Below are 27,964 nucleotides of genomic sequence, written 5' to 3' on the forward strand. Positions count from 1 at the left end.
TTTTTCTTTTGCAACCATTAGGTAACAATGTATTAGAATAAAGGTTCTTTATTAAATTAATTTAAAAAAAAATGTAATCCAAGCATAGAGGAGAAAGTTTAGATAACCAAAACACTGCTAACTTAGTTAATCTATTGCTACAATGTGATTGTGCTTGTAAAATGTCTAATAGATGTGATGAAACATGTAGTGAAGCAGTATCTTTCATTAAAACATACTTAGGAAAAAGAACACATAACATGTGTTTCATTTTTAAAGTTCAGTATAAATGTACATAAAAGTCAGACAATAACATTAACCAGGTTTATTGTAAGTGGTTATATTTATGGTTATATACTAAACAAATCCAGAAATAGTGCGAGAAATATTAGGCGTGAGAGAGAAAAAGAGAAAGACAAAGAGATGGCTTTCAGCCAACATCGGCATACCTTTCCATCAGTGGACATAGGGGAAAAAGTAAATATAACTTGTACTTCCTGATTCCACCTTGACACCTTGGTGCCTTCCTTAACCTTGTCTAGTCCCATCACATATTCACAGAAGCTGAGCACTGACAAACGTCAAACTAGGCTTTTGTACAAGAAGCTGATTGTAACTGAGTGAGTAGCAACTGTTTTGAATTTTAGGGCAGTTATCGAGATAATGTTGAATATCCGTTTGCTGGGGAATATATTCGACATTTCCAATATACAATGCATGCGAAGAAGGTTACACATTTTAGAAAGAATGGGTTAAAATCTTTTCAAATGCATCCTTGTTTTCAAAGGTATAACTCATGGATTATCGGCTGATCGTCTTTGTACTCACAGGTTAGTGCTGAATTGATTATTTTGGTTGTTTGTTCTTATAAAGCTTTTAATACTTTAACATACTTAAAAGTCTTAACTCTATGATCTGCAACAGGTGGATCTGGGCCAAAAGGTGCATACAATGAGAAAAATTACATCACTTTATTATATAACATAATACATTCCTGCTAAATGTTTTTGGGAAGCATTTAAAGGAACAAAGAATTTAGTTTAGGAAACTGGATTATGGTACAATCACAAAGAAATTCAATTACTATACATAGTGAGTGGGGATTGTGTGTATGTCCAAACCCATTTTGAATCCTAAGACATAAGAGGGTCTAATATGAAAGTAAATCCAATGTTACTATCATGTTTGAGGCGCATTTAGTATCATCTTGTAAATATATATATTCTTAAGGCATTGGACATTAAGTTGAGCAGAGCTGTTTTGTTCAGGTTAAGCAGAGCATTAATTGTTTCTGTGAAAGTACAGCACAACCCAGTCAGTGTCGAAATGACAGAGAGGGGAAGGAATTTTTTCGATATGCATGTTTAAGAACACACGAGAGAAACACAGTGGCTCTTGTAGTGTGTGATCAGTAAACAAAAAAAAAGAAATTTACAACTCAGCATAAAGGGCTGTTTATTCCTAAAAAATCAAATGAATGTGAGAGAAGCTTTGTAAAGACTGAAACTGGTTTAGTTAAACCCACTTGACCCAATGTACTTTTTTTCATAATGAGGAAAAGCTTGGTGTGTAGATGTTTAAGAAACAATTAAGCAATAAAAATCTATCCTTTGTTTCAGAAGCGCTGTTCAACGTTGCTTCTGCCCAAACTCTCCAGTACAACTTTGTGGACACGCCACTGAATTGGACTGATGCTCAGAGCTTCTGCAGACAGTTCTACACTGACTTGGCCACAATAAAAAACGAAGCTGATGTCAGTGCCGTTGTTAGCACCACATCGAACTACACTGGCAAGTTTATACGGTTGGAATTATGTATTGTTATTATTGTATTATTAGAAAAATGCAACCTTCTGCATACATTCTGTTGCTGCTATGCTCTGTCTTGCTTTGCAAAGTTTAAGTGTTAGTCATTATCAAATTACAATAAATAAGAAACTGCCAGACTTTTTGTGAGTCTAACGTCACAGGAGGCATCAGCAGCACCTTTGCACATTTAGATCTGTAGGATATTTCTAATAATCTGGCAATTGGGACATGGAATGTCACCTCACTGGGTGGAAAGGAGCCTGAACTTGTGCTGGAGGTTGAGCGGTACCGGCTAGAGATAGTCGGGCTCACTTCCACACACAGTCTGGGCTCTGGAACACAACTCCTTGAGAGAGGTTGGACTCTCTTCTACTCTGGAGTTGCCCATGGTGAGAGGCGGCGGGCAGGGGTGGGCTTGCTTATAGCCCCCCAGCTCAGCTGCCATGTGTTGGAGTTTTCCCCGGTGGACGAGAGAGTTGTTTCCCTGCGCCTTCGGGTAGGGGATAGGTCTCTCACCGTTGTTTGTGCCTACGGGCCAAATAGCGGTGTAGAGTACCCAGCTTTCATAGGGTCTCTGGAAGGGGTACTGGAAGGTGCTCCGACTGGGGACTCTGTCGTCCTACTGGGGGATTTCAACGCCCACGTGGGCAATGACAGTGATACCTGGAGGGGCGTGATTGGGAGGAACGGCCTCCCTGATCTGAACCCGAGTGGTGTTTTGTTATTGGACTTCTGTGCTAGTCACAGCTTGTCCATAACGAACACCATGTTCAAGCATAAGGGTGTCCATCAGTGCACGTGGCACCAGGACACCCTAGGTCGGAGGTCTATGATCGACTTTGTGGTTGTGTCATCTGACCTCCGACCATATGTCTTGGACACTCGGGTGAAGAGAGGGGCTGAGCTGTCAACTGATCACCACCTGGTGGTAAGTTGGATCCGATGGCAGAGGAGGGAGCTGGATAGACCTGGCAGACCCAAACGTATTGTGAGGGTCTGTTGGGAACGTCTGGTGGAACCCTCTGTCAGAGAGGTCTTCAACTCCCACCTCCGGGAGAGCTACAATCAGGTCCCGAGGGAGCCTGGAGACATTGAGTCCGAGTGGACCATGTTTTCCACCTCCATTGTCAATGCGGCTGTTCGGAGCTGTGGCCGTAGGGTCTCTGGTGCCTGTCGTGGCGGCAATCCCCGAACCCGGTGGTGGACACCGGAAGTAAGGGAAGCCGTCAAGCTGAAGAAGGAGTCTTATCAGGCCTGGTTGGCCTGTGGGACTCCTGATGCAGCTGATGGGTATCGGCAGGCCAAACGTGCCGCAGCCCGCGCGGTCGCAGAGGCAAAAACTCGGACCTGGGAAAAGTTCGGCGAGGCCATGGAGGAGGACTATCGGTCTGCCTCAAGGAAATTCTGGCAAACCGTCCGGCGCCTCAGAAGGGGAAAGCAGTTTCCTGCCAACACTGTTTACAGTGGAGGTGGGGAGTTGCTGACTTCGACTGGGGACGTTGTAGGACGGTGGAAGGAATACTTTGAGGATCTCCTCAACCCCGTCGTCACGCCTTCTGTTGAGGAAGCAGAGGCTGGGGACTCTGAGGTTGATTCATCCATTTCCCTGGTCGAAGTCACCGAGGTAGTCAGTAAGCTCCTCGGTGGCAAGGCACCAGGGGTGGATGAAATTCGCCCCGAGTACCTTAAGTCTCTGGATGTTGTAGGGCTGTCTTGGTTGACACGCCTTTGCAGCATCGCGTGGAGATCGGGGACAGTACCTCTGGACTGGCAGACCGGGGTGGTGGTTCCTCTTTTTAAAAAGGGGGACCGGAGGGTGTGTTCCAACTATAGGGGGATCACACTCCTCAGCCTCCCTGGGAAAGTCTATTCCAGAGTGCTGGAGAGGAGAGTTAGGCCGCTAGTCGAACCTCGGATCCAGGAGGAACAATGCGGTTTTCGTCCTGGCCGTGGAACACTGGACCAGCTCCATACTCTTGCTAGGGTGCTCGAGGGTTCATGGGAGTTCGCCCATCCAGTCTACATGTGTTTTGTAGACTTGGAGAAGGCGTTTGACCGTGTCCCTCGTGGCATCCTGTGGGGGGTACTCCGGGAATACGGGATTCGGGACCCTTTGTTAAGGGCCATTCGGTCCTTGTATGACCGGAGTAGGAGCTTGGTTCGCATTGCCGGTAGTAAGTCAGACTTGTTCCCGGTGCATGTTGGACTCCGACAGGGCTGCCCTTTGTCACCGATCCTGTTCATTACTTTTATGGACAGGATTTCTAGGCGCAGCCAGGGGTCGGAGGGAATCCGGTTTGGGAATCACAGGATTTCATCTCTGCTTTTTGCAGATGATGTTGTCCTGTTGGCTTCATCAGACCGGGACCTCCAGCAGGCACTGGGGCGGTTTGCAGCCGAGTGTGAAGGGGCTGGGATGAGAATCAGCACCTCCAAGTCCGAGGCCATGGTTCTCAACCGGAAAAAGGTGGCTTGCACCCTCCAGGTTGGGGGGGAGATCCTCCCTCAAGTGGAGGAGTTTAAGTATCTTGGGGTCTTGTTCACGAGTGAGGGAAATAGGGAGCGTGAGATTGACAGACGGATTGGTGCATCGGCAGCAGTAATGCGGTCGGTGTACCGGTCCGTCGTGGTGAAAAAGGAGCTGAGCCGAAAGGCAAAGCTCTCGATTTACCGGTCAGTCTACGTCCCTACCCTCACCTATGGTCATGAGCTTTGGGTCATGACCGAAAGGACAAGGTCGCGGATACAAGCGGCCGAAATGAGTTTCCTCCGCAGAGTGGCTGGGCGCACCCTTAGAGATAGGGTGAGGAGCTCAGTCACCCGGGAGGAGCTCGGAGTAGAGCCACTGCTCCTCTGCATCGAGAGGGGCCAGTTGAGGTGGCTTGGGCATCTGTTTCGGATGCCCCCGGGACGCCTCGTAGGGGAGGTTTTTCGGTCCTGTCCCACCGGGAGGAGGCCCCGGGGAAGACCCAGGACACGTTGGAGGGACTATGTCTCTCGGCTGGCCTGGGAACGCCTCGGTGTCCCCCCGGAAGAGCTGGAGGAGGTGTCTAGGGAGAGGGAAGTCTGGGCATCTCTGCTTAAGCTGCTCCCCCCGCGACCCGGCCCCGGATAAGCGGAAGAAAATGGATGGATGGATGGATGGAGCTACAGACTTTAGCTTTAGTAGAGGATGCATATTCTTTGTAATATGGTTAACATTTTAGCCAATGCAGTGATTAAGTGTACTCTAATAATAATTACATACTTTTTTGATACCCTTGGGGAAATTTAAACAGGCCAGGCTTGGATCGGCCTCTATGATGATTTGGTAAACAGCTGGATGTGGTCCCTGAACGACAGCAGCTTCTATGGTGAAGGTGGGACAGGGTTTCGAAACTGGGTACCTGGTCAGCCCAACAACGTAGGAGGACAACAGTACTGTGTGGAGCTGATTGACAGTCCTTTACCTGGGGCATGGGCAGATGTCGAGTGCAGCCTTGAATTGCCATTTATATGCTACAACGGTGAGGTTTTTTGGTTATAGAGTAAGGATGAACTAAAGTACAAATAAATATCCAACACAGTATTTGAAGAAACCTGTTTCAAGTTATACTCAGCACATTTCTTATTAGAACATCCTACTTTATTTTTCCATAACATGTCTGCATACATTGTGCGTAATCCATAATGAGTGTCCTTCCGAACTTGTTGTGACATTGTTTACAACTTCTCCATATACTTCCAGGTACAATAAGTGCCATAGCATCTTTTGTGAAGGTCACCAACATAAGTTTGAACTGGACCGAAGCTCAGAGATACTGCAGGGAGAATTATGTTGATCTAGCCAGGTACAGTGTGCACTACTGAAGAGGAGGACTTAACATGCTACTGGACCAAATACTCGAGTTATAATATTTTCCAGTTAAGATCTATTAAATTTTTTGCCTATAAGTGTTGTATAAGTGTGTAATTTTATCATTTTAAAACCCTTGGAGTTATGTAGTATAATCGTGGTGGTGATGATGATTACAAGCAGTATTATTAGTATGATATTAAGGTCACCGAGTTTCACCAATATTATATAATGTTACATTTCCAAACACTTAAACCTAATGTTAATATACCACTGTTTCTCTGTCAGTATACGAAATGAAACAGAAAACAGTATCATCACAAACCTAGCAGATGGGGTCACTGTGTGGATTGGTCTGCACCGGGATCTGCTGTGGTCTGATGGAAGCACATCTCTGTTTCTTTACTGGGCCAATGGACAGCCAGCCTCCAGCGGACAGTGTGTCACCACATCGTTCAATGACTCAGGACGCTGGTTTGAGGATAACTGCTCTCTCAGTTTTCCACTCATCTGTTACACAGAAAGTAATACAGCTTATTTTTGCTTTGACATAGAAAGGTTGATTATTTCCTTGTAAACCAGTTTCAATGGATAGGTCAGTTAAAATGAAAGAAAAGCAGAAACAGGTTTTGAAATGAAGTGTATATCATACAAAAATAAAATATACAAATTGATTTTTGTATTTAAGGTGTTTAAGTAATTTGTCATTATATATATATATATGTGTATATATATATATATATATTAGATAATATGTTGTTATCTTTTCAAAGTTCCTCCCAATGCAGGAAGCTTCTTATCAGTAGCGCAAGCTGAGACCAGTATCTCTCTGCAGTGGAATCCAGTGAACAACAATGTCAGCTTCGTTCTCCAGTTCAATGGTACTGAGACAAACATCAGTGCACCTGATGGAGGTGGACCAGTAACTCAAACAGTATCATCTCTCACTGCGGGGACTGAATATACATTCACTCTGTTCTCTGTGTTGAAGAATGTCAGAAGCAGTGGAGTAACCATTACTGCAGTTACTGGTAAGATGCTTCATTTCATTAATGCCCAGTAAAATAACTTTATTTGTAATATATATTTTTAACCAGAATCAAAAAACAATCATTATTGTGATTTTGTACACATCCAGATTTAAGTTGTACAAACAGTGGGCTACAGCACACTATTTTTAAATAAATTTAAAATTCAGTATATGCGCAGTGCTCCCAGGGTTGCTGGAAAAGTACAGAGATTAAACTGAAGTAGCAGGTTGTTTATGTTATTTTAGCTGTTTTCTGTCTTGATTTATCAACAGGATCAAAAATTTGACTCTTGCAAAAATTTGAATCTTACAAATAAAAAAAAAACAATCTTAAACAAGGCACGTTAAAATGAATACAGAGTGAGGCCATGTACCATAATGTATGTCTGAATACTTATTATGTCTTGAAAATCGTGAAGATATTGACGTCTGATTTTGCAGCGTGTAGCTACCAAAAACGTTGCTCATGAAATCAAACACTACTATTTGAATATTTCAAATCTTACGACTCCAATACACTTTGTACAAAGACACAACTGGATGGAAGCAGCATCACTAATTAATTGTGTAAAGTCCAAGTACAAAGGCTATGAAGACAAATATTCATCCATGCAAAAATTGTTTTGATTGACGCATTTACTCATTTTTTTATGTCTCAGCTCCACCAAATGCAGGAAACCTCAGCGCAACAGGACAAACTGAGACCAGTATCTCTCTGCAGTGGAATGCAGTGAACAACAATGTCAGCTTCGTTCTCCAGTTCAATGGTACTGAGACAAACATCAGTGCACCTGATGGAGGTGGACCAGTAACTCAAACAGTATCATCTCTCACTGCGGGGACTGAATATACATTCACTCTGTTCTCTGTGTTTAAGAATGTCAGAAGCAGTGGAGTAACCATTACTGCAGTTACTGGTAAGATGATTTTCATTGTCACTAAAATAAATTATAAACATACTAGAAGATTAAAGACATAGTGAAATATTAAAGTCAAATAAGTGAGTTCAATTGCTGAAGGTGTTGTGGTGAGGGATGCAGAATGGTCCAAATACAGATTATATAAAGGTCAAAAGTCAAGTATATGGTACAGAATACATATGTTTTAATAACTACATGAATGTCTTGTTTTTTTATAGGAACTTTACCAAATGCAGGAAACCTCAGAGCAACAGGACAAACTGAGACCAGTATCTCTCTGCAGTGGAATCCAGTGAACAACAATGTCAGCTTCGTTCTCCTGTTCAATGGTACTGAGACAAACATCAGTGCACCTGATGGAGGTGGACCAGTAACTCAAACAGTGTCATCTCTCACTGCGGGGACTGAATATACATTCACTCTGTTCTCTGTGTTTGAGAATGTCAGAAGCAGTGGAGTAACCATTACTGCAGTTACTGGTAAGATGCTTCATTTCATTAGTGCCCAGTGAAATAACTTTATTTGTAATATATATATAAGTACACCAGGAATAAGTTTAAAATTCAGTTGCCCTGTTAGAACAATCAGAAAAGGCTTTTGACTGCAATTGAATCTTGCAAATAGAAAAACTATCTTAAAAAAGACAAGTTAAAGTCAATAGAGAGAGACGACATGTACCATCATGTATGTCTGAATACTTAGTATGTCTTGAAAATGGTGAAGATATTGATGTAATTCAAAGGCTGTGAAGACGAAAATGAATCCATACAAAAACAGATGTTTTGATTGACGCATATACTCATCTGTTTGTGTCTCAGCTCCACCAAATGCAGGAAACCTCAGAGCAACAGGACAAACTGAGACCAGTATCTCTCTGCAGTGGAATGCAGTGAACAACAATGTCAGCTTCGTTCTCCAGTTCAATGGTACTGACACAAACATCAGTGCACCTGATGGAGGTGGACCAGTAACTCAAACAGTGTCATCTCTCACTGCGGGGACTGAATATACATTCACTCTGTTCTCTGTGTTTGAGAATGTCAGAAGCAGTGGAGTAACCATTACTGCAGTTACTGGTAAGATGCTTTTCATTGTCACTAAAATAAATTATAAACCATGATTAATGCTGTTGAGTGTATAAACGGTGGTCCTACAACAACATACTAGAGGATCTAAGACATAGTCAAATATTGAAGTCAAATAAGTGAGTTGAACTGATGAAGGTATTGTGGTGTGGGATGCAAAATGGTCCAAATACAGCTCATGTAAAGTTCAAAAGTCAAGTATATGGTACAGAATTCATATGTTTTAATAACTACATGAATGTTTTTCTTTTATTGTAGCTCCACCAAATGCAGGAAACCTCAGGGCAACAGGACAAACTGAGACCAGTATCTCTCTGCAGTGGAATCCAGTGAACAACAATGTCAGCTTCGTTCTCCTGTTCAATGGTACTGAGACAAACATCAGTGCACCTGATGGAGGTGGACCAGTAACTCAAACAGTGTCATCTCTCACTGCGGGGACTGAATATACATTCACTCTGTTCTCTGTGTTTGAGAATGTCAGAAGCAGTGGAGTAACCATTACTGCAGTTACTGGTAAGATGCTTTTCATTGTCACTAAAATAAACCATGATTAATGCTGTTGAGTGTATAAACGGTGGTCCTACAACAACATACTAGAAGATCTAAGACATAGTCAAATATTGAAGTCAAATAAGTGAGTTGAACTGATGAAGGTATTGTGGTGTGGGATGCAAAATGGTCCAAATACAGCTCATGTAACCTTCAAAAGTCAAGTATATGGTACAGAATTCATATGTTTTAATAACTACATGAATGTTTTTCTTTTATTGTAGCTCCACCAAATGCAGGAAACCTCAGGGCAACAGGACAAACTGAGACCAGTATCTCTCTGCAGTGGAATCCAGTGAACAATAATGTCAGCTTCGTTCTCCTGTTCAATGGTACTGAGACAAACATCAGTGCACCTGATGGAGGTGGACCAGTAACTCAAACAGTGTCATCTCTCACTGCTGGGACTGAATATACATTCACTCTGTTCTCTGTGTTTGAGAATGTCAGAAGCAGTGGAGTAACCATTACTGCAGTTACTGGTAAGATGCTTCATTTCATTAGTGCCCAGTGAAATAACTTTATTTGTAATATATATTTAAGTACACCAGGAATAAGTTTAAAATTCAGTTGCACTGTTAGAACAATCAGAAATGACTTTTGACTGCAATTGAATCTTGCAAATAAACTCTCTCAAACAAGGCACGTTAAAGTCAATAGAGAGTAACGACATGTACCATCGTGTTTGTCTGAATACTTAGTATGTCTTGAAAATGGTGAAGATATTGATGTAACTCAAAGGTTATGAAGACGGAAATGAATCCATACAAAAACAGATGTTTTGATTGACGCATATACTCATTTGTTTGTGTCTCAGCTCCACCAAATGCAGGAAACCTCAGCGCAACAGGACAAACTGAGACCAGTATCTCTCTGCAGTGGAATGCAGTGAACAACAATGTCAGCTTCGTTCTCCAGTTCAATGGTACTGAGACAAACATCAGTGCACCTGTTGGAGGTGGACCAGTAACTCAAACAGTATCATCTCTCACTGCGGGGACTGAATATACATTCACTCTGTTCTCTGTGTTTGAGAATGTCAGAAGCAGTGGAGTAACCATTACTGCAGTTACTGGTAAGATGCTTTTCATTGTCACTAAAATAAATTATAAACCATGATTAATGCTGTTGAGTGTATAAACTAAACAGCATCTTTCAACAACATACTAGAAGATTAAAGACATAGTGAAATATTAAAGTCAAATAAGTGAGTTGAATTGCTGAAGGTATTGTGGTGTGGGATGCAAAATGGTCCAAATACAGATCATGTAAAGGTCAAAAGTCAAGTATATGGTACAGAATTCATATGTTTTAATAACTACATGAAAGCTTTTTTTTTTTCTTAGCTCCACCAAATGCAGGAAACCTCAGGGCAACAGGACAAACTGAGACCAGTATCTCTCTGCAGTGGAATCCAGTGAACAACAATGTCAGCTTCATTCTCCAGTTTAATGGTACTGACACAAACATCAGTGCACCTGATGGAGGTGGACCAGTAACTCAAACAGTGTCATCTCTGACTGCGGGGACTGAATATACATTCACTCTGTTCTCTGTGTTTGAGAATGTCAGAAGCAGTGGAGTAACCATTACTGCAGTTACTGGTAAGATGCTTCATTTCATTAGTGCCCAGTGAAATAACTTTATTTGTAATATATATAAGTACACCAGGAATAAGTTTAAAATGCAGTTGCCCTGTTAGAACAATCAGAAAAGGCTTTTGACTGCAATTGAATCTTGCAAATAGAAAAACTATCTTAAAAAAGACAAGTTAAAGTCAATAGAGAGAGACGACATGTACCATCGTGTATGTCTGAATACTTAGTATGTCTTGAAAATGGTGAAGATATTGATGTAATTCAAAGGCTGTGAAGACGAAAATGAATCCATACAAAAACAGATGTTTTGATTGACGCATATACTCATTTGTTTGTGTCTCAGCTCCACCAAATGCAGGAAACCTCAGCGCAACAGGACAAACTGAGACCAGTATCTCTCTGCAGTGGAATCCAGTGAACAACAATGTCAGCTTCGTTCTCCTGTTCAATGGTACTGAGACAAACATCAGTGCACCTGATGGAGGTGGACCAGTAACTCAAACAGTATCATCTCTCACTGCGGGGACTGAATATACATTCACTCTGTTCTCTGTGTTTGAGAATGTCAGAAGCAGTGGAGTAACCATTACTGCAGTTACTGGTAAGATGCTTCATTTCATTAGTGTCCAGTGAAATAACTGTCCTTGTAATATATATTTAAGTACACCAGGAATAATTAAAAAATTCAGTTGCCCTGTTAGAACAATCAGAAATGACTTTTTACTGTAATTGAATCTTGCAAATAAACTCTCTCAAACAAGGCACGTTAAAGTCAATAAAGAGTGACGACATGTACCATCGTGTTTGTCTGAATACTTAGTATGTCTTGAAAATGGTGAAGATATTGATGTAACTCAAAGGCTATGAAGACGAAAATTAATCCATACAAAAACAGATGTTTTCATTGACGCATATACTCATTTGTTTGTGTCTCAGCTCCACCAAATGCAGGAAACCTCAGAGCAACAGGACAAACTGAGACCAGTATCTCTCTGCAGTGGAATCCAGTTAACAACAATGTCAGCTTCGTTCTCCAGTTCAATGGTACTGAGACAAACATCAGTGCACCTGATGGAGGTGGACCAGTAACTCAAACAGTGTCATCTCTCACTGCGGGGACTGAATATACATTCACTCTGTTCTCTGTGTTTGAGAATGTCAGAAGCAGTGGAGTAACCATTACTGCAGTTACTGGTAAGATGCTTTTCATTGTCACTAAAATAAATTATAAACCATGATTAATGCTGTTGAGTGTATAAACGGTGGTCCTACAACAACATACTAGAAGATCTAAGACATAGTCAAATATTGAAGTCAAATAAGTGAGTTGAACTGATGAAGGTATTGTGGTGTGGGATGCAAAATGGTCCAAATACAGATCATGTAAAATTCAAAAGTCAAGTATATGGTACAGAATTCATATGTTTTAATAACTACATGAATGTTTTTCTTTTATTGTAGCTCCACCAAATGCAGGAAGCCTCAGGGCAACAGGACAAACTGAGACCAGTATCTCTCTGCAGTGGAATCCAGTGAACAACAATGTCAGCTTCATTCTCCAGTTTAATGGTACTGAGACAAACATCAGTGCACCTTATGGAGGTGGACCAGTAACTCAAACAGTGTCATCTCTCACTGCGGGGACTGAATATACATTCACTCTGTTCTCTGTGTTTGAGAATGTCAGAAGCAGTGGAGTAACCATTACTGCAGTTACTGGTAAGATGCTTCATTTCATTAGTGCCCAGTGAAATAACTTTATTTGTAATATATATTTAAGTACACCAGGAATAAGTTTAAAATTCAGTTGCACTGTTAGAACAATCAGAAATGACTTTTGACTGTAATTGAATCTTGCAAAAAAAAAAAAATCTATCTCCAACTAGGCAAGTTAAAGTCAATAAAGAGTGACGACATGTACCATCATGTATGTCTGAATACTTAGTATGTCTTGAAAATGGTGAAGATATTGATGTAACTCAAAGGCTATGAAGACGAAAATTAATCCATACAAAAACAGATGTTTTGATTGACACATATACTCATTTGTTTGTGTCTCAGCTCCACCAAATGCAGGAAACCTCAGAGCAACAGGACAAACTGAGACCAGTATCTCTCTGCAGTGGAATGCAGTGAACAACAATGTCAGCTTCGTTCTCCAGTTCAATGGTACTGAGACAAACATCAGTGCACCTGATGGAGGTGGACCAGTAACTCAAACAGTGTCATCTCTCACTGCGGGGACTGAATATACATTCACTCTGTTCTCTGTGTTTGAGAATGTCAGAAGCAGTGGAGTAACCATTACTGCAGTTACTGGTAAGATGCTTTTCATTGACACTAAAATAAACCATGATTAATGCTGTTGAGTGTATAAACGGTGGTCCTACAACAACATACTAGAAGATCTAAGACATAGTCAAATATTGAAGTCATATAAGTGAGTTGAACTGATGAAGGTATTGTGGTGTGGGATGCAAAATGGTCCAAATACAGCTCATGTAAAGTTCAAAAGTCAAGTATATGGTACAGAATTCATATGTTTTAATAACTACATGAATGTTTTTCTTTTATTGTAGCTCCACCAAATGCAGGAAACCTCAGGGCAACAGGACAAACTGAGACCAGTATCTCTCTGCAGTGGAATCCAGTGAACAACAATGTCAGCTTCGTTCTCCTGTTCAATGGTACTGAGACAAACATCAGTGCACCTGATGGAGGTGGACCAGTAACTCAAACAGTATCTTCTCTCACTGCGGGGACTGAATATACATTCACTCTGTTCTCTGTGTTTGAGAATGTCAGAAGCAGTGGAGTAACCATTACTGCAGTTACTGGTAAGATGCTTCATTTCATTAGTGCCCAGTGAAATAACTTTATTTGTAATATATATTTAAGTACACCAGGAATAAGTTTAAAATTCAGTTGCACTGTTAGAACAATCAAAAATGACTTTTGACTGTAATTGAATCTTGCAAAAAAAAAATAAATCTATCTCCAACTAGGCAAGTTAAAGTCAATAAAGAGTGACGACATGTACCATCATGTATGTCTCAATACTTAGTATGTCTTGAAAATGGTGAAGATATTGATGTAACTCAAAGGCTATGAAGACGAAAATTAATCCATACAAAAACAGATGTTTTGATTGACGCATATACTCATTTGTTTGTGTCTCAGCTCCACCAAATGCAGGAAACCTCAGAGCAACAGGACAAACTGAGACCAGTATCTCTCTGCAGTGGAATGCAGTGAACAACAATGTCAGCTTCGTTCTCCAGTTCAATGGTACTGACACAAACATCAGTGCACCTGATGGAGGTGGACCAGTAACTCAAACAGTATCTTCTCTCACTGCGGGGACTGAATATACATTCACTCTGTTCTCTGTGTTTGAGAATGTCAGAAGCAGTGGAGTAACCATTACTGCAGTTACTGGTAAGATGCTTTTCATTGTCACTAAAATAAATTATAAACCATGATTAATGCTGTTGAGTGTATAAACGGTGGTCCTACAACAACATACTAGAAGATCTAAGACATAGTCAAATATTGAAGTCATATAAGTGAGTTGAACTGATGAAGGTATTGTGGTGTGGGATGCAAAATGGTCCAAATACAGCTCATGTAAAGTTCAAAAGTCAAGTATATGGTACAGAATTCATATGTTTTAATAACTACATGAATGTTTTTCTTTTATTGTAGCTCCACCAAATGCAGGAAGCCTCAGGGCAACAGGACAAACTGAGACCAGTATCTCTCTGCAGTGGAATCCAGTGAACAACAATGTCAGCTTCATTCTCCAGTTTAATGGTACTGAGACAAACATCAGTGCACCTGATGGAGGTGGACCAGTAACTCAAACAGTATCTTCTCTTACTGCGGGGACTGAATATACATTCACTCTGTTCTCTGTGTTTGAGAATGTCAGAAGCAGTGGAGTAACCATTACTGCAGTTACTGGTAAGATGCTTCATTTCATTAGTGCCCAGTGAAATAACTTTATTTGTAATATATATTTAAGTACACCAGGAATAAGCTTAAAATTCAGTTGCACTGTTAGAACAATCAGAAATGACTTTTGACTGTAATTGAATCTTGCAAAAAAAAAAAAATCTATCTCCAACTAGGCAAGTTAAAGTCAATAAAGAGTGACGACATGTACCATCATGTATGTCTGAATACTTAGTATGTCTTGAAAATGGTGAAGATATTGATGTAACTCAAAGGCTATGAAGACGAAAATTAATCCATACAAAAACAGATGTTTTGATTGACACATATACTCATTTGTTTGTGTCTCAGCTCCACCAAATGCAGGAAACCTCAGAGCAACAGGACAAACTGAGACCAGTATCTCTCTGCAGTGGAATGCAGTGAACAACAATGTCAGCTTCACACTACTGTTCAATGGTACTGAGACAAACATCAGTGCACCTGTTGGAGGTGGACCAGTAACTCAAACAGTATCTTCTCTCACTGCGGGGACTGAATATACATTCACTCTGTTCTCTGTGTTTGAGAATGTCAGAAGCAGTGGAGTAACCATTACTGCAGTTACTGGTAAGATGCTTTTCATTGTCACTAAAATAAATTATAAACCATGATTAATGCTGTTGAGTGTATAAACGGTGGTCCTACAACAACATACTAGAAGATCTAAGACATAGTCAAATATTGAAGTCATATAAGTGAGTTGAACTGATGAAGGTATTGTGGTGTGGGATGCAAAATGGTCCAAATACAGCTCATGTAAAGTTCAAAAGTCAAGTATATGGTACAGAATTCATATGTTTTAATAACTACATGAATGTTTTTCTTTTATTGTAGCTCCACCAAATGCAGGAAGCCTCAGGGCAACAGGACAAACTGAGACCAGTATCTCTCTGCAGTGGAATCCAGTGAACAACAATGTCAGCTTCGTTCTCCAGTTCAATGGTACTGACACAAACATCAGTGCACCTGATGGAGGTGGACCAGTAACTCAAACAGTGTCATCTCTCACTGCGGGGACTGAATATACATTCACCCTGTTCTCTGTGTTTGAGAATGTCAGAAGCAGTGGAGTAACCATTACTGCAGTTACTGGTAAGATGCTTCATTTCATTAGTGCCCAGTGAAATAACTTTATTTGTAATATATATTTAAGTACACCAGGAATAAGCTTAAAATTCAGTTGCACTGTTAGAACAATCAGAAATGACTTTTGACTGTAATTGAATCTTGCAAAAAAAAAAAAATCTATCTCCAACTAGGCAAGTTAAAGTCAATAAAGAGTGACGACATGTACCATCATGTATGTCTGAATACTTAGTATGTCTTGAAAATGGTGAAGATATTGATGTAACTCAAAGGCTATGAAGACGAAAATTAATCCATACAAAAACAGATGTTTTGATTGACACATATACTCATTTGTTTGTGTCTCAGCTCCACCAAATGCAGGAAACCTCAGAGCAACAGGACAAACTGAGACCAGTATCTCTCTGCAGTGGAATCCAGTGAACAACAATGTCAGCTTCGTTCTCCAGTTCAATGGTACTGACACAAACATCAGTGCACCTGATGGAGGTGGACCAGTAACTCAAACAGTGTCATCTCTCACTGCGGGGACTGAATATACATTCACTCTGTTCTCTGTGTTTGAGAATGTCAGAAGCAGTGGAGTAACCATTACTGCAGTTACTGGTAAGATGCTTCATTTCATTAGTGCCCAGTGAAATAACTTTATTTGTAATATATATTTAAGTACACCAGGAATAAGCTTACAATTCAGTTGCACTGTTAGAACAATCAGAAATGACTTTTGACTGTAATTGAATCTTGCAAAAAAAAAAAAAATCTATCTCCAACTAGGCAAGTTAAAGTCAATAAAGAGTGACGACATGTACCATCATGTATGTCTCAATACTTAGTATGTCTTGAAAATGGTGAAGATATTGATGTAACTCAAAGGCTGTGAAGACGAAAATTAATCCATACAAAAACAGATGTTTTGATTGACACATATACTCATTTGTTTGTGTCTCAGCTCCACCAAATGCAGGAAACCTCAGCGCAACAGGACAAACTGAGACCAGTATCTCTCTGCAGTGGAATCCAGTGAACAACAATGTCAGCTTCGTTCTCCAGTTTAATGGTACTGACACAAACATCAGTGCACCTGATGGAGGTGGACCAGTAACTCAAACAGTGTCATCTCTCACTGCGGGGACTGAATATACATTCACTCTGTTCTCTGTGTTTGAGAATGTCAGAAGCAGTGGAGTAACCATTACTGCAGTTACTGGTAAGATGCTTCATTTCATTAGTGCCCAGTGAAATAACTTTATTTGTAATATATATTTAAGTACACCAGGAATAAGTTTAAAATTCAGTTGCACTGTTAGAACAATCAGAAATGACTTTTGACTGTAATTGAATCTTGCAAAAAAAAAAAAATCTATCTCCAACTAGGCAAGTTAAAGTCAATAAAGAGTGACGACATGTACCATCATGTATGTCTGAATACTTAGTATGTCTTGAAAATGGTGAAGATATTGATGTAACTCAAAGGCTATGAAGACGAAAATTAATCCATACAAAAACAGATGTTTTGATTGACACATATACTCATTTGTTTGTGTCTCAGCTCCACCAAATGCAGGAAACCTCAGAGCAACAGGACAAACTGAGACCAGTATCTCTCTGCAGTGGAATGCAGTGAACAACAATGTCAGCTTCGTTCTCCAGTTCAATGGTACTGAGACAAACATCAGTGCACCTGATGGAGGTGGACCAGTAACTCAAACAGTGTCATCTCTCACTGCGGGGACTGAATATACATTCACTCTGTTCTCTGTGTTTGAGAATGTCAGAAGCAGTGGAGTAACCATTACTGCAGTTACTGGTAAGATGCTTTTCATTGACACTAAAATAAACCATGATTAATGCTGTTGAGTGTATAAACGGTGGTCCTACAACAACATACTAGAAGATCTAAGACATAGTCAAATATTGAAGTCATATAAGTGAGTTGAACTGATGAAGGTATTGTGGTGTGGGATGCAAAATGGTCCAAATACAGCTCATGTAAAGTTCAAAAGTCAAGTATATGGTACAGAATTCATATGTTTTAATAACTACATGAATGTTTTTCTTTTATTGTAGCTCCACCAAATGCAGGAAACCTCAGGGCAACAGGACAAACTGAGACCAGTATCTCTCTGCAGTGGAATCCAGTGAACAACAATGTCAGCTTCGTTCTCCTGTTCAATGGTACTGAGACAAACATCAGTGCACCTGATGGAGGTGGACCAGTAACTCAAACAGTGTCATCTCTCACTGCGGGGACTGAATATACATTCACTCTGTTCTCTGTGTTTGAGAATGTCAGAAGCAGTGGAGTAACCATTACTGCAGTTACTGGTAAGATGCTTCATTTCATTAGTGCCCAGTGAAATAACTTTATTTGTAATATATATTTAAGTACACCAGGAATAAGCTTACAATTCAGTTGCACTGTTAGAACAATCAGAAATGACTTTTGACTGTATTTGAATCTTGCAAAAAAAAAAAAAATCTATCTCCAACTAGGCAAGTTAAAGTCAATAAAGAGTGACGACATGTACCATCATGTATGTCTCAATACTTAGTATGTCTTGAAAATGGTGAAGATATTGATGTAACTCAAAGGCTGTGAAGACGAAAATTAATCCATACGAAAACAGATGTTTTGATTGACGCATATACTCATCTGTTTGCGTCTCAGCTCCACCAAATGCAGGAAACCTCAGCGCAACAGGACAAACTGAGACCAGTATCTCTCTGCAGTGGAATGCAGTGAACAACAATGTCAGCTTCGTTCTCCTGTTCAATGGTACTGAGACAAACATCAGTGCACCTGTTGGAGGTGGACCAGTAACTCAAACAGTATCATCTCTCACTGTGGGGACTGAATATACATTCACTCTGTTCTCTGTGTTTGAGAATGTCAGAAGCAGTGGAGTAACCATTACTGCAGTTACTGGTAAGATGCTTTTCATTGTCACTATAATAAATTATAAACCATGATTAATGCTGTTGAGTGTATAAACGGTGGTCCTACAACAACATACTAGAAGATCTAAGACATAGTCAAATATTGAAGTCAAATAAGTGAGTTGAACTGATGAAGGTATTGTGGTGTGGGATGCAAAATGGTCCAAATACAGATCATGTAAAATTCAAAAGTCAAGTATATGGTACAGAATTCATATGTTTTAATAACTACATGAATGTTTTTCTTTTATTGTAGCTCCACCAAATGCAGGAAACCTCAGAGCAACAGGACAAACTGAGACCAGTATCTCTCTGCAGTGGAATCCAGTGAACAACAATGTCAGCTTCATTCTCCAGTTTAATGGTAATGAGACTAACATCAGTGCACCTGATGGAGGTGGACCAGTAACTCAAACAGTATCTTCTCTTACTGCGGGGACTGAATATACATTCACTCTGTTCTCTGTGTTTGAGAATGTCAGAAGCAGTGGAGTAACCATTACTGCAGTTACTGGTAAGATGCTTCATTTCATTAGTGCCCAGTGAAATAACTTTATTTGTAATATATATTTAAGTACACCAGGAATAAGCTTAAAATTCAGTTGCACTGTTAGAACAATCAGAAATGACTTTTCACTATAATTGAATCTTGCAAAAAAAAAAAAATCTATCTCCAACTAGGCAAGTTAAAGTCAATAAAGAGTGACGACATGTACCATCATGTATGTCTCAATACTTAGTATGTCTTGAAAATGGTGAAGATATTGATGTAACTCAAAGGCTGTGAAGACGAAAATTAATCCATACAAAAATAGATGTTTTGATTGACGCATATACTCATTTGTTTGTGTCTCAGCTCCACCAAATGCAGGAAACCTCAGCGCAACAGGACAAACTGAGACCAGTATCTCTCTGCAGTGGAATCCAGTGAACAACAATGTCAGCTTCGTTCTCCAGTTCAATGGTACTGAGACAAACATCAGTGCACCTGATGGAGGTGGACCAGTAACTCAAACAGTGTCATCTCTCACTGCGGGGACTGAATATACATTCACTCTGTTCTCTGTGTTTGAGAATGTCAGAAGCAGTGGAGTAACCATTACTGCAGTTACTGGTAAGATGCTTTTCATTGTCACTAAAATAAATTATAAACCATGATTAATGCTGTTGAGTGTATAAACGGTGGTCCTACAACGACATACTAGAAGATCTAAGACATAGTCAAATATTGAAGTCAAATAAGTGAGTTGAACTGATGAAGGTATTGTGGTGTGGGATGCAAAATGGTCCAAATACAGATCATGTAAAGTTCAAAAGTCAAGTGTATGGTACAGAATTCATATGTTTTAATAACTACATGAACGTTTTTCTTTTATTGTAGCTCCACCAAATGCAGGAAACCTCAGGGCAACAGGACAAACTGAGACCAGTATCTCTCTGCAGTGGAATCCAGTGAACAATAATGTCAGCTTCGTTCTCCAGTTTAATGGTACTGAGACAAACATCAGTGCACCTGATGGAGGTGGACCAGTAACTCAAACAGTGTCATCTCTCACTGCGGGGACTGAATATACATTCACTCTGTTCTCTGTGTTTGAGAATGTCAGAAGCAGTGGAGTAACCATTACTGCAGTTACTGGTAAGATGCTTCATTTCATTAGTGCCCAGTGAAATAACTTTATTTGTAATATATATTTAAGTACACCAGGAATAAGCTTAAAATTCAGTTGCACTGTTAGAACAATCAGAAATGACTTTTGACTGTAATTGAATCTTGCAAAAAAAAAAAAAATCTATCTCCAACCCGGCAAGTTAAAGTCAATAAAGAGTGACGACATGTACCATCATGTATGTCTGAATACTTAGTATGTCTTGAAAATGGTGAAGATATTGATGTAACTCAAAAGCTATGAAGACGAAAATTAATCCATACAAAAACAGATGTTTTCATTGACGCATATACTCATTTGTTTGTGTCTCAGCTCCACCAAATGCAGGAAACCTCAGAGCAACAGGACAAACTGAGACCAGTATCTCTCTGCAGTGGAATGCAGTAAACAACAATGTCAGCTTCGTTCTCCAGTTCAATGGTACTGAGACAAACATCAGTGCACCTGTTGGAGGTGGACCAGTAACTCAAACAGTATCATCTCTCACTGCGGGGACTGAATATACATTCACTCTGTTCTCTGTGTTTGAGAATGTCAGAAGCAGTGGAGTAACCATTACTGCAGTTACTGGTAAGATGCTTTTCATTGTCACTAAAATAAATTATAAACCATGATTAATGCTGTTGAGTGTATAAACGGTGGTCCTACAACAACATACTAGAAGATCTAAGACATAGTCAAATATTGAAGTCAAATAAGTGAGTTGAACTGATGAAGGTATTGTGGTGTGGGATGCAAAATGGTCCAAATACAGATCATGTAAAGTTCAAAAGTCAAGTGTATGGTACAGAATTCATATGTTTTAATAACTACATGAATGTTTTTCTTTTATTGTAGCTCCACCAAATGCAGGAAACCTCAGGGCAACAGGACAAACTGAGACCAGTATCTCTCTGCAGTGGAATCCAGTGAACAACAATGTCAGCTTCGTTCTCCTGTTCAATGGTACTGAGACAAACATCAGTGCACCTGATGGAGGTGGACCAGTAACTCAAACAGTATCATCTCTCACTGCGGGGACTGAATATACATTCACTCTGTTCTCTGTGTTGAAGAACGTCAGAAGCAGTGGAGTAACCATTACTGCAGTTACTGGTAAGATTTTTGCCTTCATTATTGCATACTTACCCAAAATCAATGAATTAACATACGTCATAATTTTGTACACATCAGAGCTTACTACATAGTAAGATATAAATTTGTTTTACACGTTTATTAAACATTTATTAGTAATCAACTCTCTGCAGTGTAATTGTGTAGACTACCTTATTACTTCAGGGTATCGTCAGCAGTATTAGTTATGGTAGCAGACATTTAAGTTGTAGCAACTGTGGGCTGCAGCTCACCAGTTTTTTCTTAAAATGTGGACAACTTCTAGTTAATTTGATGTTTTACCTGGAAGAAAAGCAATTATACATTTTTTTTATCCTTCTAGTTTCTCATTTGTGAAAAAAATTACCTATTAGTTTTACTTTTTGTTTCCATGCTCCTCATTTTTAAAGTAGCATTCAACAATATGCCCAATTTTTGTGATATTATAATAGTATAATAAATATAATTTATTTTGATGGATATTTGGGACACACTACAAATGATTTTAACTTTTTTTTTTCCCCCTTTTATGTAAACCAACATTATCTTGCTTAAACATCTCTCACTGGTCCTTACAGCACATCCTCTTCGTAAGTATTTATATTTTGTTTTTCATATTGTTTTATATTTATTTGCATTAGATAAACATGTATTTTCATGTATACATACAAATGTAAACATGATTTATAAAATCATTATAAGCATATTACAAACAACATATAATACCTTTTTTAACTTGTGGTAGTATTTTATTCAGAAAAAACATGTCAGTTATTAAACTTAAAATGAGTTTCACACACAATTGTTTTTACTCAAAGCTAATATTGTAGTCTGATAAGTACAGCGTTTATATTTGTTTGTTATGTGAATAGGTTACATTGTTGGACTGAACATCAGAATCAAGTCAGCTTCTGAGCTGACACCTTCGGACATAGACAATATCAAGACCCAGGTGAGATTAGCAGCTGTTTCTGTTCACTCTTTGCCAGTGTCATTCATTACTATTCTGTAACAATCTAAAAAATCCTTCTTATAACCTTATTCTCTACTGTTTTTAACCTAGCTCATCAGGATGTCAGGATTGTCACCACAGTTGTTGTCTCTGAACTTCCAAGCTGTGTAAATCTGATACCAGGTGAAGATGAGATAAGATGGAAGCAAATTTATCTAAAATATAAAAATGAAAAAAAAAAAAAAAAAGTAGATTGTTGACATTGTGATTAATGAATTAATGTGATTTTTATATAAAAAGATCTGAAATTTATACTGAAATTTATTTTTGTACAAAATTTGGTACAAAGTTATAGTAAGAGTGCTTTTTTCTTTACATGTTTGCTTTTACTATTAACAGCCAAAATACAGAAAAATTAACAAAAAAAATCCATGTTTATGCTGACATATATAAAGACATACAGACATTAATAAAACAAGGGGAGAAATTCAACAGCCTAGAAAATCTCTATTAGAATGATCTGACTAAGGTACCAGGATGGCACATCTGGAATAAAGAAAATTAGTTAAAAGGTGTGATGTGAGTTTAAAAACCTTCTTTAGTAATAATTTATTTCATTATAATGCACTTAAAATATAAATAATATAAATAATGTTTTCTTCATTTGTGGAAAGGTAAAATCCAACCTGGTTCACCAGCATGTGTCTGGCTGTGACTCTTGCATAGTTCTGGTCTCAATATTTTAAATGTACTTAAGAAATAAATTTCAGTCTCAAATCTGTTCTTCCTGTGCTCATATTTCTTAATAAATTAATTGTCATAAGCCAAGTACCTACCACCTTCTGATTCTGGCAGGGGTTTCATTGGGGCTGGCCAATTCAATTTTTGGGGAGTTTTTCATTGATATTAATATTAATATAATATTTTATTAATTATTTCGCAAATATAATCAAAACTTGTGTTGTAGTTCTGAGTTCAGCTGTGGCGTTATGGTTTGGAGTCAAGTAGAACTACAGGATTTTATGTAACAGTTAAACCATCTCTGGCTGGAGAGCGTCACGGTGACCTCACAGCTCAGAGTCCAAGGTTCAACTCCTGGCTGTGGTCTACATCCAGTCAAGGTCCTTAGGCAAGATATCCTTATGCTTATTCTGTCTTTGCCTCCCAAGTCGCTTTGGATCAAAGTGTCTGCAAAATGACTGAATGCAAATCTCCTCTTGGCAATTGGTTTTAGCTGTAAATGTAAAACAGATTTCACAGGTTTATTGCTTGTTTGTTTGTAATCTAGCCACAGGGGTTGCAATGTTATAATAAGGAACGAGTACATCAGAGGGACGGCTCACGTTGCCTGTGTTAGCGACAAAGTCAGAGAGGCCAGACTGAGATGGTTTGGACATGTTCAGAGGAGGGATAGTGAATATATTGGTAGAAAGATGTTGGAGATGGAGCTGCCAGGCAGGAGGGCAAGAGGACGACCAAAGAGGAGATATATGGATGTCTTAACAGAGGACAGGAGGTTGACTGGTGTTAGGGTAGAAGATGTTCATGATAGAGTGAGGTGGAAAAGGATGATTCGCTGTGGCGACCCCTGATGGGAAAAGCTGAAAGAGAAGAAGATTGCTTGTTTGTTTGTAAGTTTTGTCTTCAGTTTGTTATAGTATTATGATGGTGTGAGTGTGAATGTTCATGTGTGTTTCTTTTTATTTATTTGAGTCTTGGAAGTGGGAAATGTTGTTATTATTATTATTATTTATTATTATTATTAGTAAATTATTATTATTGTGGTATGTGTTTGTTCCATTCTATACAAAGCAATACAAATACAATACAATACTATACTACAAAATAAAAAGAAGTGACACAGAATCTGCACATTACTCCTCCCACCACGGAACAGTGTGTGGGTTGAAAAGCTCTCAAGGGAAAAAAATCCCAGAGGGAGTGGACACAGTGAAATTGGGAGGACTTTGTCTTCCCCTCAGCACTACCAATATTTGTCTACCTCAGAGGTCAAGTTTCACATTGATCAACAAGGTAAGACAGACACTTTTGGAGATGTTATGTTTCATTAGATTGATCAAATGCAGTAATTTAAATGGTCTTTGTACCGTGTCTGTTATGGAAAGGTTGAAGCCTTTATCTTGATCCTCTGCTGTCGTGAGTTTAGTATGTCAAAACACTGCCAGAATAATGAATTACACCAATTAGACTAAGTAGAAATAAGCATGTTTATTTCTTAATCCGTGTATTTGGTCCATGTTTCAAGGTAAAGTTAGCGATTGAGCAAGAAGCCAAGTCACGTGACTGTGCAGCTGGACTTTGGCCAGTTTAAAGTTAATGATAAAGAATCCCCGGTGTGTCTGGCTGACAGAGACGAAGAAGACAAAAAGCCCTAAACTATTCAGTGGCCTACGATGTATATTTGTTAAATATTTTGAGGTGATTACCGATTCCTCTCTGATTCAACATGTAGGTGATTCATTTCTTTTTCATAGTCAATTAACACTAATCTTCCTACTTCATTCTGGAGGTCATGGCTGCCCCCAGCGCGCTGTTGTCAGAGTTGCAGTTTCAATGTTACATCTGTCAGGATGTTTTCTCTGAGCCCGTCTCCATCCCCTGCGGACACAGCTTCTGCTTCACCTGCATCACATCACACTGGGACGACAGTGCTGCCATCAGCTGTCCCAAATGTCAGACCACCTTCGAGGGCCGTCCAGAGCTTTGTGAAAATTCTTTTGCCAAGGAAATGTCAGAACAGATTCGAGCGAAAAGGCAAAACAGCATCATTTCAATGGCAGGAGGAAAGTCCATATGTTGTGATGTGTGCACTAGTAAGCAAACCAAGGCCCTGAAATCCTGCCTCATGTGTCTGACCTCATACTGTGACAGTCACCTGGAGCCTCACCTGAGAGTTGCTACCTTGAAGACTCACAAACTGATTGAACCTGTTGCCATGCTTGAGAACAGAATGTGTAAAAGGCACCAAAGGCTCCTGGAGCTGTTTTGCAGGAGCGACCAGAGGTGCGTGTGTGTGCTGTGCACAGAGACCGACCACCGCTGTCACAATATTGTTCCAGTGGAGCGAGAGTGTCAGGAGAAGAAGGCGAGGTTCCTCATTATATCTTCATTATATTCATTTTACTTTGGCAGCAAGTGGACTTTGATTGTGGTTTTGGTTTGATTTCCTGTTCTGATGTTCAGGCTCAGATGAAGATGATTGAGGATGATGTTCAGCAGATGATCCAGGACAGACTGATGAAAGTGGAGGAGATCAAACAGTCTGTAGAGATCAGTAAAGTGAGTTGATATAAGATCAAATAATGACCGTACTTAAGTAATTTTAGCTGAAGTTAAACTCTGTATTACTCTGTATTACCATCAAAGAGGCTGAACACATGCAACCAAATATAAACTCCATATGGTCTTACGTTTACTTGTTCTAAGTTGTACTACTGCCTGTACAAAGACGTTAGTCATTCATTTGTTTTTTCTTATTAATGTATCCAGGAAAACTCACAGAGAGACATTGAGGAAAGCATGAAGATCTTCACTGTTCTGTTTCATTCCATGGAGCGAACTCAGGCTGAGCTGGTGGAGGTGATCCAGAGGAAGCAGGCTGCAGCAGAGGAGAGGGCAGAGAGGCTGATCGCAGAGCTGCAGCAGGAAATCACAGGGCTGGAGAGGAAGAGAAGTGAGCTGGAGCAGCTTTCTTATACTGAGGACTACCTCCATCTTCTGCAGGTCAGTATTTAACTAGACATTATTCTCTTACTTTTCAGGAATCAGGGAGAAAAAAATCTATAGTTTTCACAAATTGATGTCAGAGAGCATAAAGAAAGTAGAAAGATTTAAGTAAAGTCAGGTAGTTAGGAAAAAGGTCTTGATTTCATTCCTCCTCATTTAATTTTATCTCTTCCTTCTCGACTCATCTTGTCCAGTCTCATTTCTGTTTTAAAGCCTTTTCTTTGTTATGTCACTTTGCTTCCTCAGAGGTTTCCAGCTCTGAGTTCTCCTCCACCTGCCAAAGCCTGCTCTGACATCACCGTGCATTCAGACACAAGTTTGGGCATCGTGAGGAGGGCGGTGGCCAAACTTGAACAGCAGCTTCGTCTGGCTTTAAAGAAGCTTTCAGCTCAAGGTAAACTTTTGAGAAGATGCCCTATTCCTTCACAGTTTCAGTTTAAACTGAATATTTGTCAAATTTTTTATTATTTAATCTTATCATTTACAGAGCATGAGAAGATCCATCCATATGCAGGTACAGTTATACTTAAATGGTTAAAAAATGTATAATGAAAATCTTAAAAGAAAAATTGAAATTAAGTTAAGGTTCTATATAAACTGTGTCTGTCCACAAGTTGATGTTTGCCTGGACCCCAGAACAGCCAACCCTTGGCTGGTTTTATCAGAGGACGGGAAACAGGTCTGGGATGGAGATGTAGAACATAACCTGGTGGATACACCAGAGCGTTTTGACACGGCACCATGTGTCTTTGCCACCAGGGTAAATAAATATGTGGTTCATCTGATTTCATGCCTGGAGTAGTGTTATTTCTTTCTGTCCATGAAATTAAGAGTCAGAGTCACCTGAAGCTCTTTTGCAATGCAGGGTTTCACCACAGGGAGGCACTACTGGGAGGTGGACGTAGGAGACAAGACAGCGTGGGACTTGGGTGTAGCTCAACAGTCAGTCAAGCGGAAAGGCGTGGTGACACTGTGCCCAGAGGAAGGCTACTGGGCTGTTTGTTTGAGGAAGGGAAACGAATACCGAGCATGTGCGGGACACGCAGAGCTGCTGTGTCTCTCTCAAAGGCCACAGGTTGTTGGGATTTTTTTGGATTATGAGGACGGGACAGTGTCTTTTTATGATACTGAGGCCAAGTCCCTCATCTATTCCTTTACCCAGTTTCAATTCACTGAGGCCATGTTTCCCTTTTTTAACCCAGAAATGAGTGACAGCGGCAGCAACAAATCACCCCTCATCATTTGCCCTGTCAGTGAAGTCAGAGCAGGCGAGGATTTGGACAGTATTACAATATGACGTCATGTGTAAGCATGGTGCTTTATTTACACCATTGAAACTGTGGTGTGAGAACATAAATCTTAAAGCACAACTTTTTGTTGACCAAACACAACTTGAGACTTAAGTAGCAAGAAATAATCAGATTTATTCTGCCAACTTTTAATCCAGATGTACAGTGTTTATTTAAAATGTAATTTTATACGTGGACCGTACATATATATCTGATCTCTGTTAATAAACTTTAAACCACTGTATCCATCCAAACTTGCTTGCTTTCCTCTCCTCCTTTTGCTGTCCATGTCCCTTTAAAAAATACCAGACTCTGCTCCTTTTGGTAATAACTCAATCACTACAGGTACAAAACTGACTGCAGACCATGTCTTAGATTGTATAGCCTC

General features: G+C 39.6%; 2 protein-coding genes across 8 annotated transcripts; both read left to right on the forward strand.

Annotated features, from left to right (window-relative positions):
- The first annotated feature begins 517 nt into the window (after positions 1 to 517).
- Positions 518 to 23,317, forward strand: LOC113157498 (tenascin-like). Of its 6 annotated transcripts, none has more exons than XM_026353037.1 (36): positions 520 to 599; positions 767 to 809; positions 1,599 to 1,769; positions 5,066 to 5,293; positions 5,515 to 5,617; positions 5,911 to 6,146; positions 6,396 to 6,653; positions 7,312 to 7,569; positions 7,791 to 8,051; positions 8,391 to 8,648; positions 8,916 to 9,173; positions 9,434 to 9,691; positions 10,027 to 10,284; positions 10,556 to 10,813; positions 11,151 to 11,408; positions 11,744 to 12,001; positions 12,269 to 12,526; positions 12,869 to 13,126; positions 13,387 to 13,644; positions 13,988 to 14,245; positions 14,513 to 14,770; positions 15,113 to 15,370; positions 15,638 to 15,895; positions 16,238 to 16,495; positions 16,839 to 17,096; positions 17,439 to 17,696; positions 17,957 to 18,214; positions 18,558 to 18,815; positions 19,083 to 19,340; positions 19,683 to 19,940; positions 20,208 to 20,465; positions 20,809 to 21,066; positions 21,334 to 21,591; positions 22,167 to 22,178; positions 22,461 to 22,540; positions 22,652 to 23,317. In XM_026353037.1, the coding sequence occupies exons 2-36, from the start codon at positions 776 to 778 to the stop codon at positions 22,709 to 22,711; spliced, it is 7,893 nt and encodes a 2,630-aa protein (XP_026208822.1). In that variant the 5' UTR covers positions 520 to 599; positions 767 to 775; the 3' UTR covers positions 22,712 to 23,317. The 6 variants fall into 6 exon arrangements, with proteins under 6 accessions (XP_026208826.1, XP_026208827.1, XP_026208825.1 ...); XM_026353038.1 differs by having other exon boundaries at positions 1,602 to 1,769; XM_026353041.1 differs by lacking the exon at positions 20,809 to 21,066 and having other exon boundaries at positions 518 to 599.
- Positions 23,318 to 24,391: 1,074 nt separating this feature from the next.
- Positions 24,392 to 27,903, forward strand: LOC113157770 (E3 ubiquitin-protein ligase TRIM39-like). Of its 2 annotated transcripts, XM_026353395.1 has the most exons (9): positions 24,392 to 24,574; positions 24,807 to 24,979; positions 25,071 to 25,646; positions 25,745 to 25,840; positions 26,051 to 26,284; positions 26,534 to 26,681; positions 26,775 to 26,801; positions 26,902 to 27,047; positions 27,153 to 27,903. In XM_026353395.1, exons 2-9 carry the CDS (start codon positions 24,878 to 24,880, stop codon positions 27,582 to 27,584), a joined length of 1,761 nt encoding a protein of 586 aa, XP_026209180.1. In that variant the 5' UTR covers positions 24,392 to 24,574; positions 24,807 to 24,877; the 3' UTR covers positions 27,585 to 27,903. The 2 variants fall into 2 exon arrangements, with proteins under 2 accessions (XP_026209180.1, XP_026209181.1); XM_026353396.1 differs by lacking the exon at positions 24,807 to 24,979.
- Positions 27,904 to 27,964: the final 61 nt, after the last annotated feature.

This window comes from Anabas testudineus, chromosome 18, assembly GCF_900324465.2.
Source record: "Anabas testudineus chromosome 18, fAnaTes1.2, whole genome shotgun sequence".
NCBI lineage: Eukaryota > Metazoa > Chordata > Actinopteri > Anabantiformes > Anabantidae > Anabas > Anabas testudineus.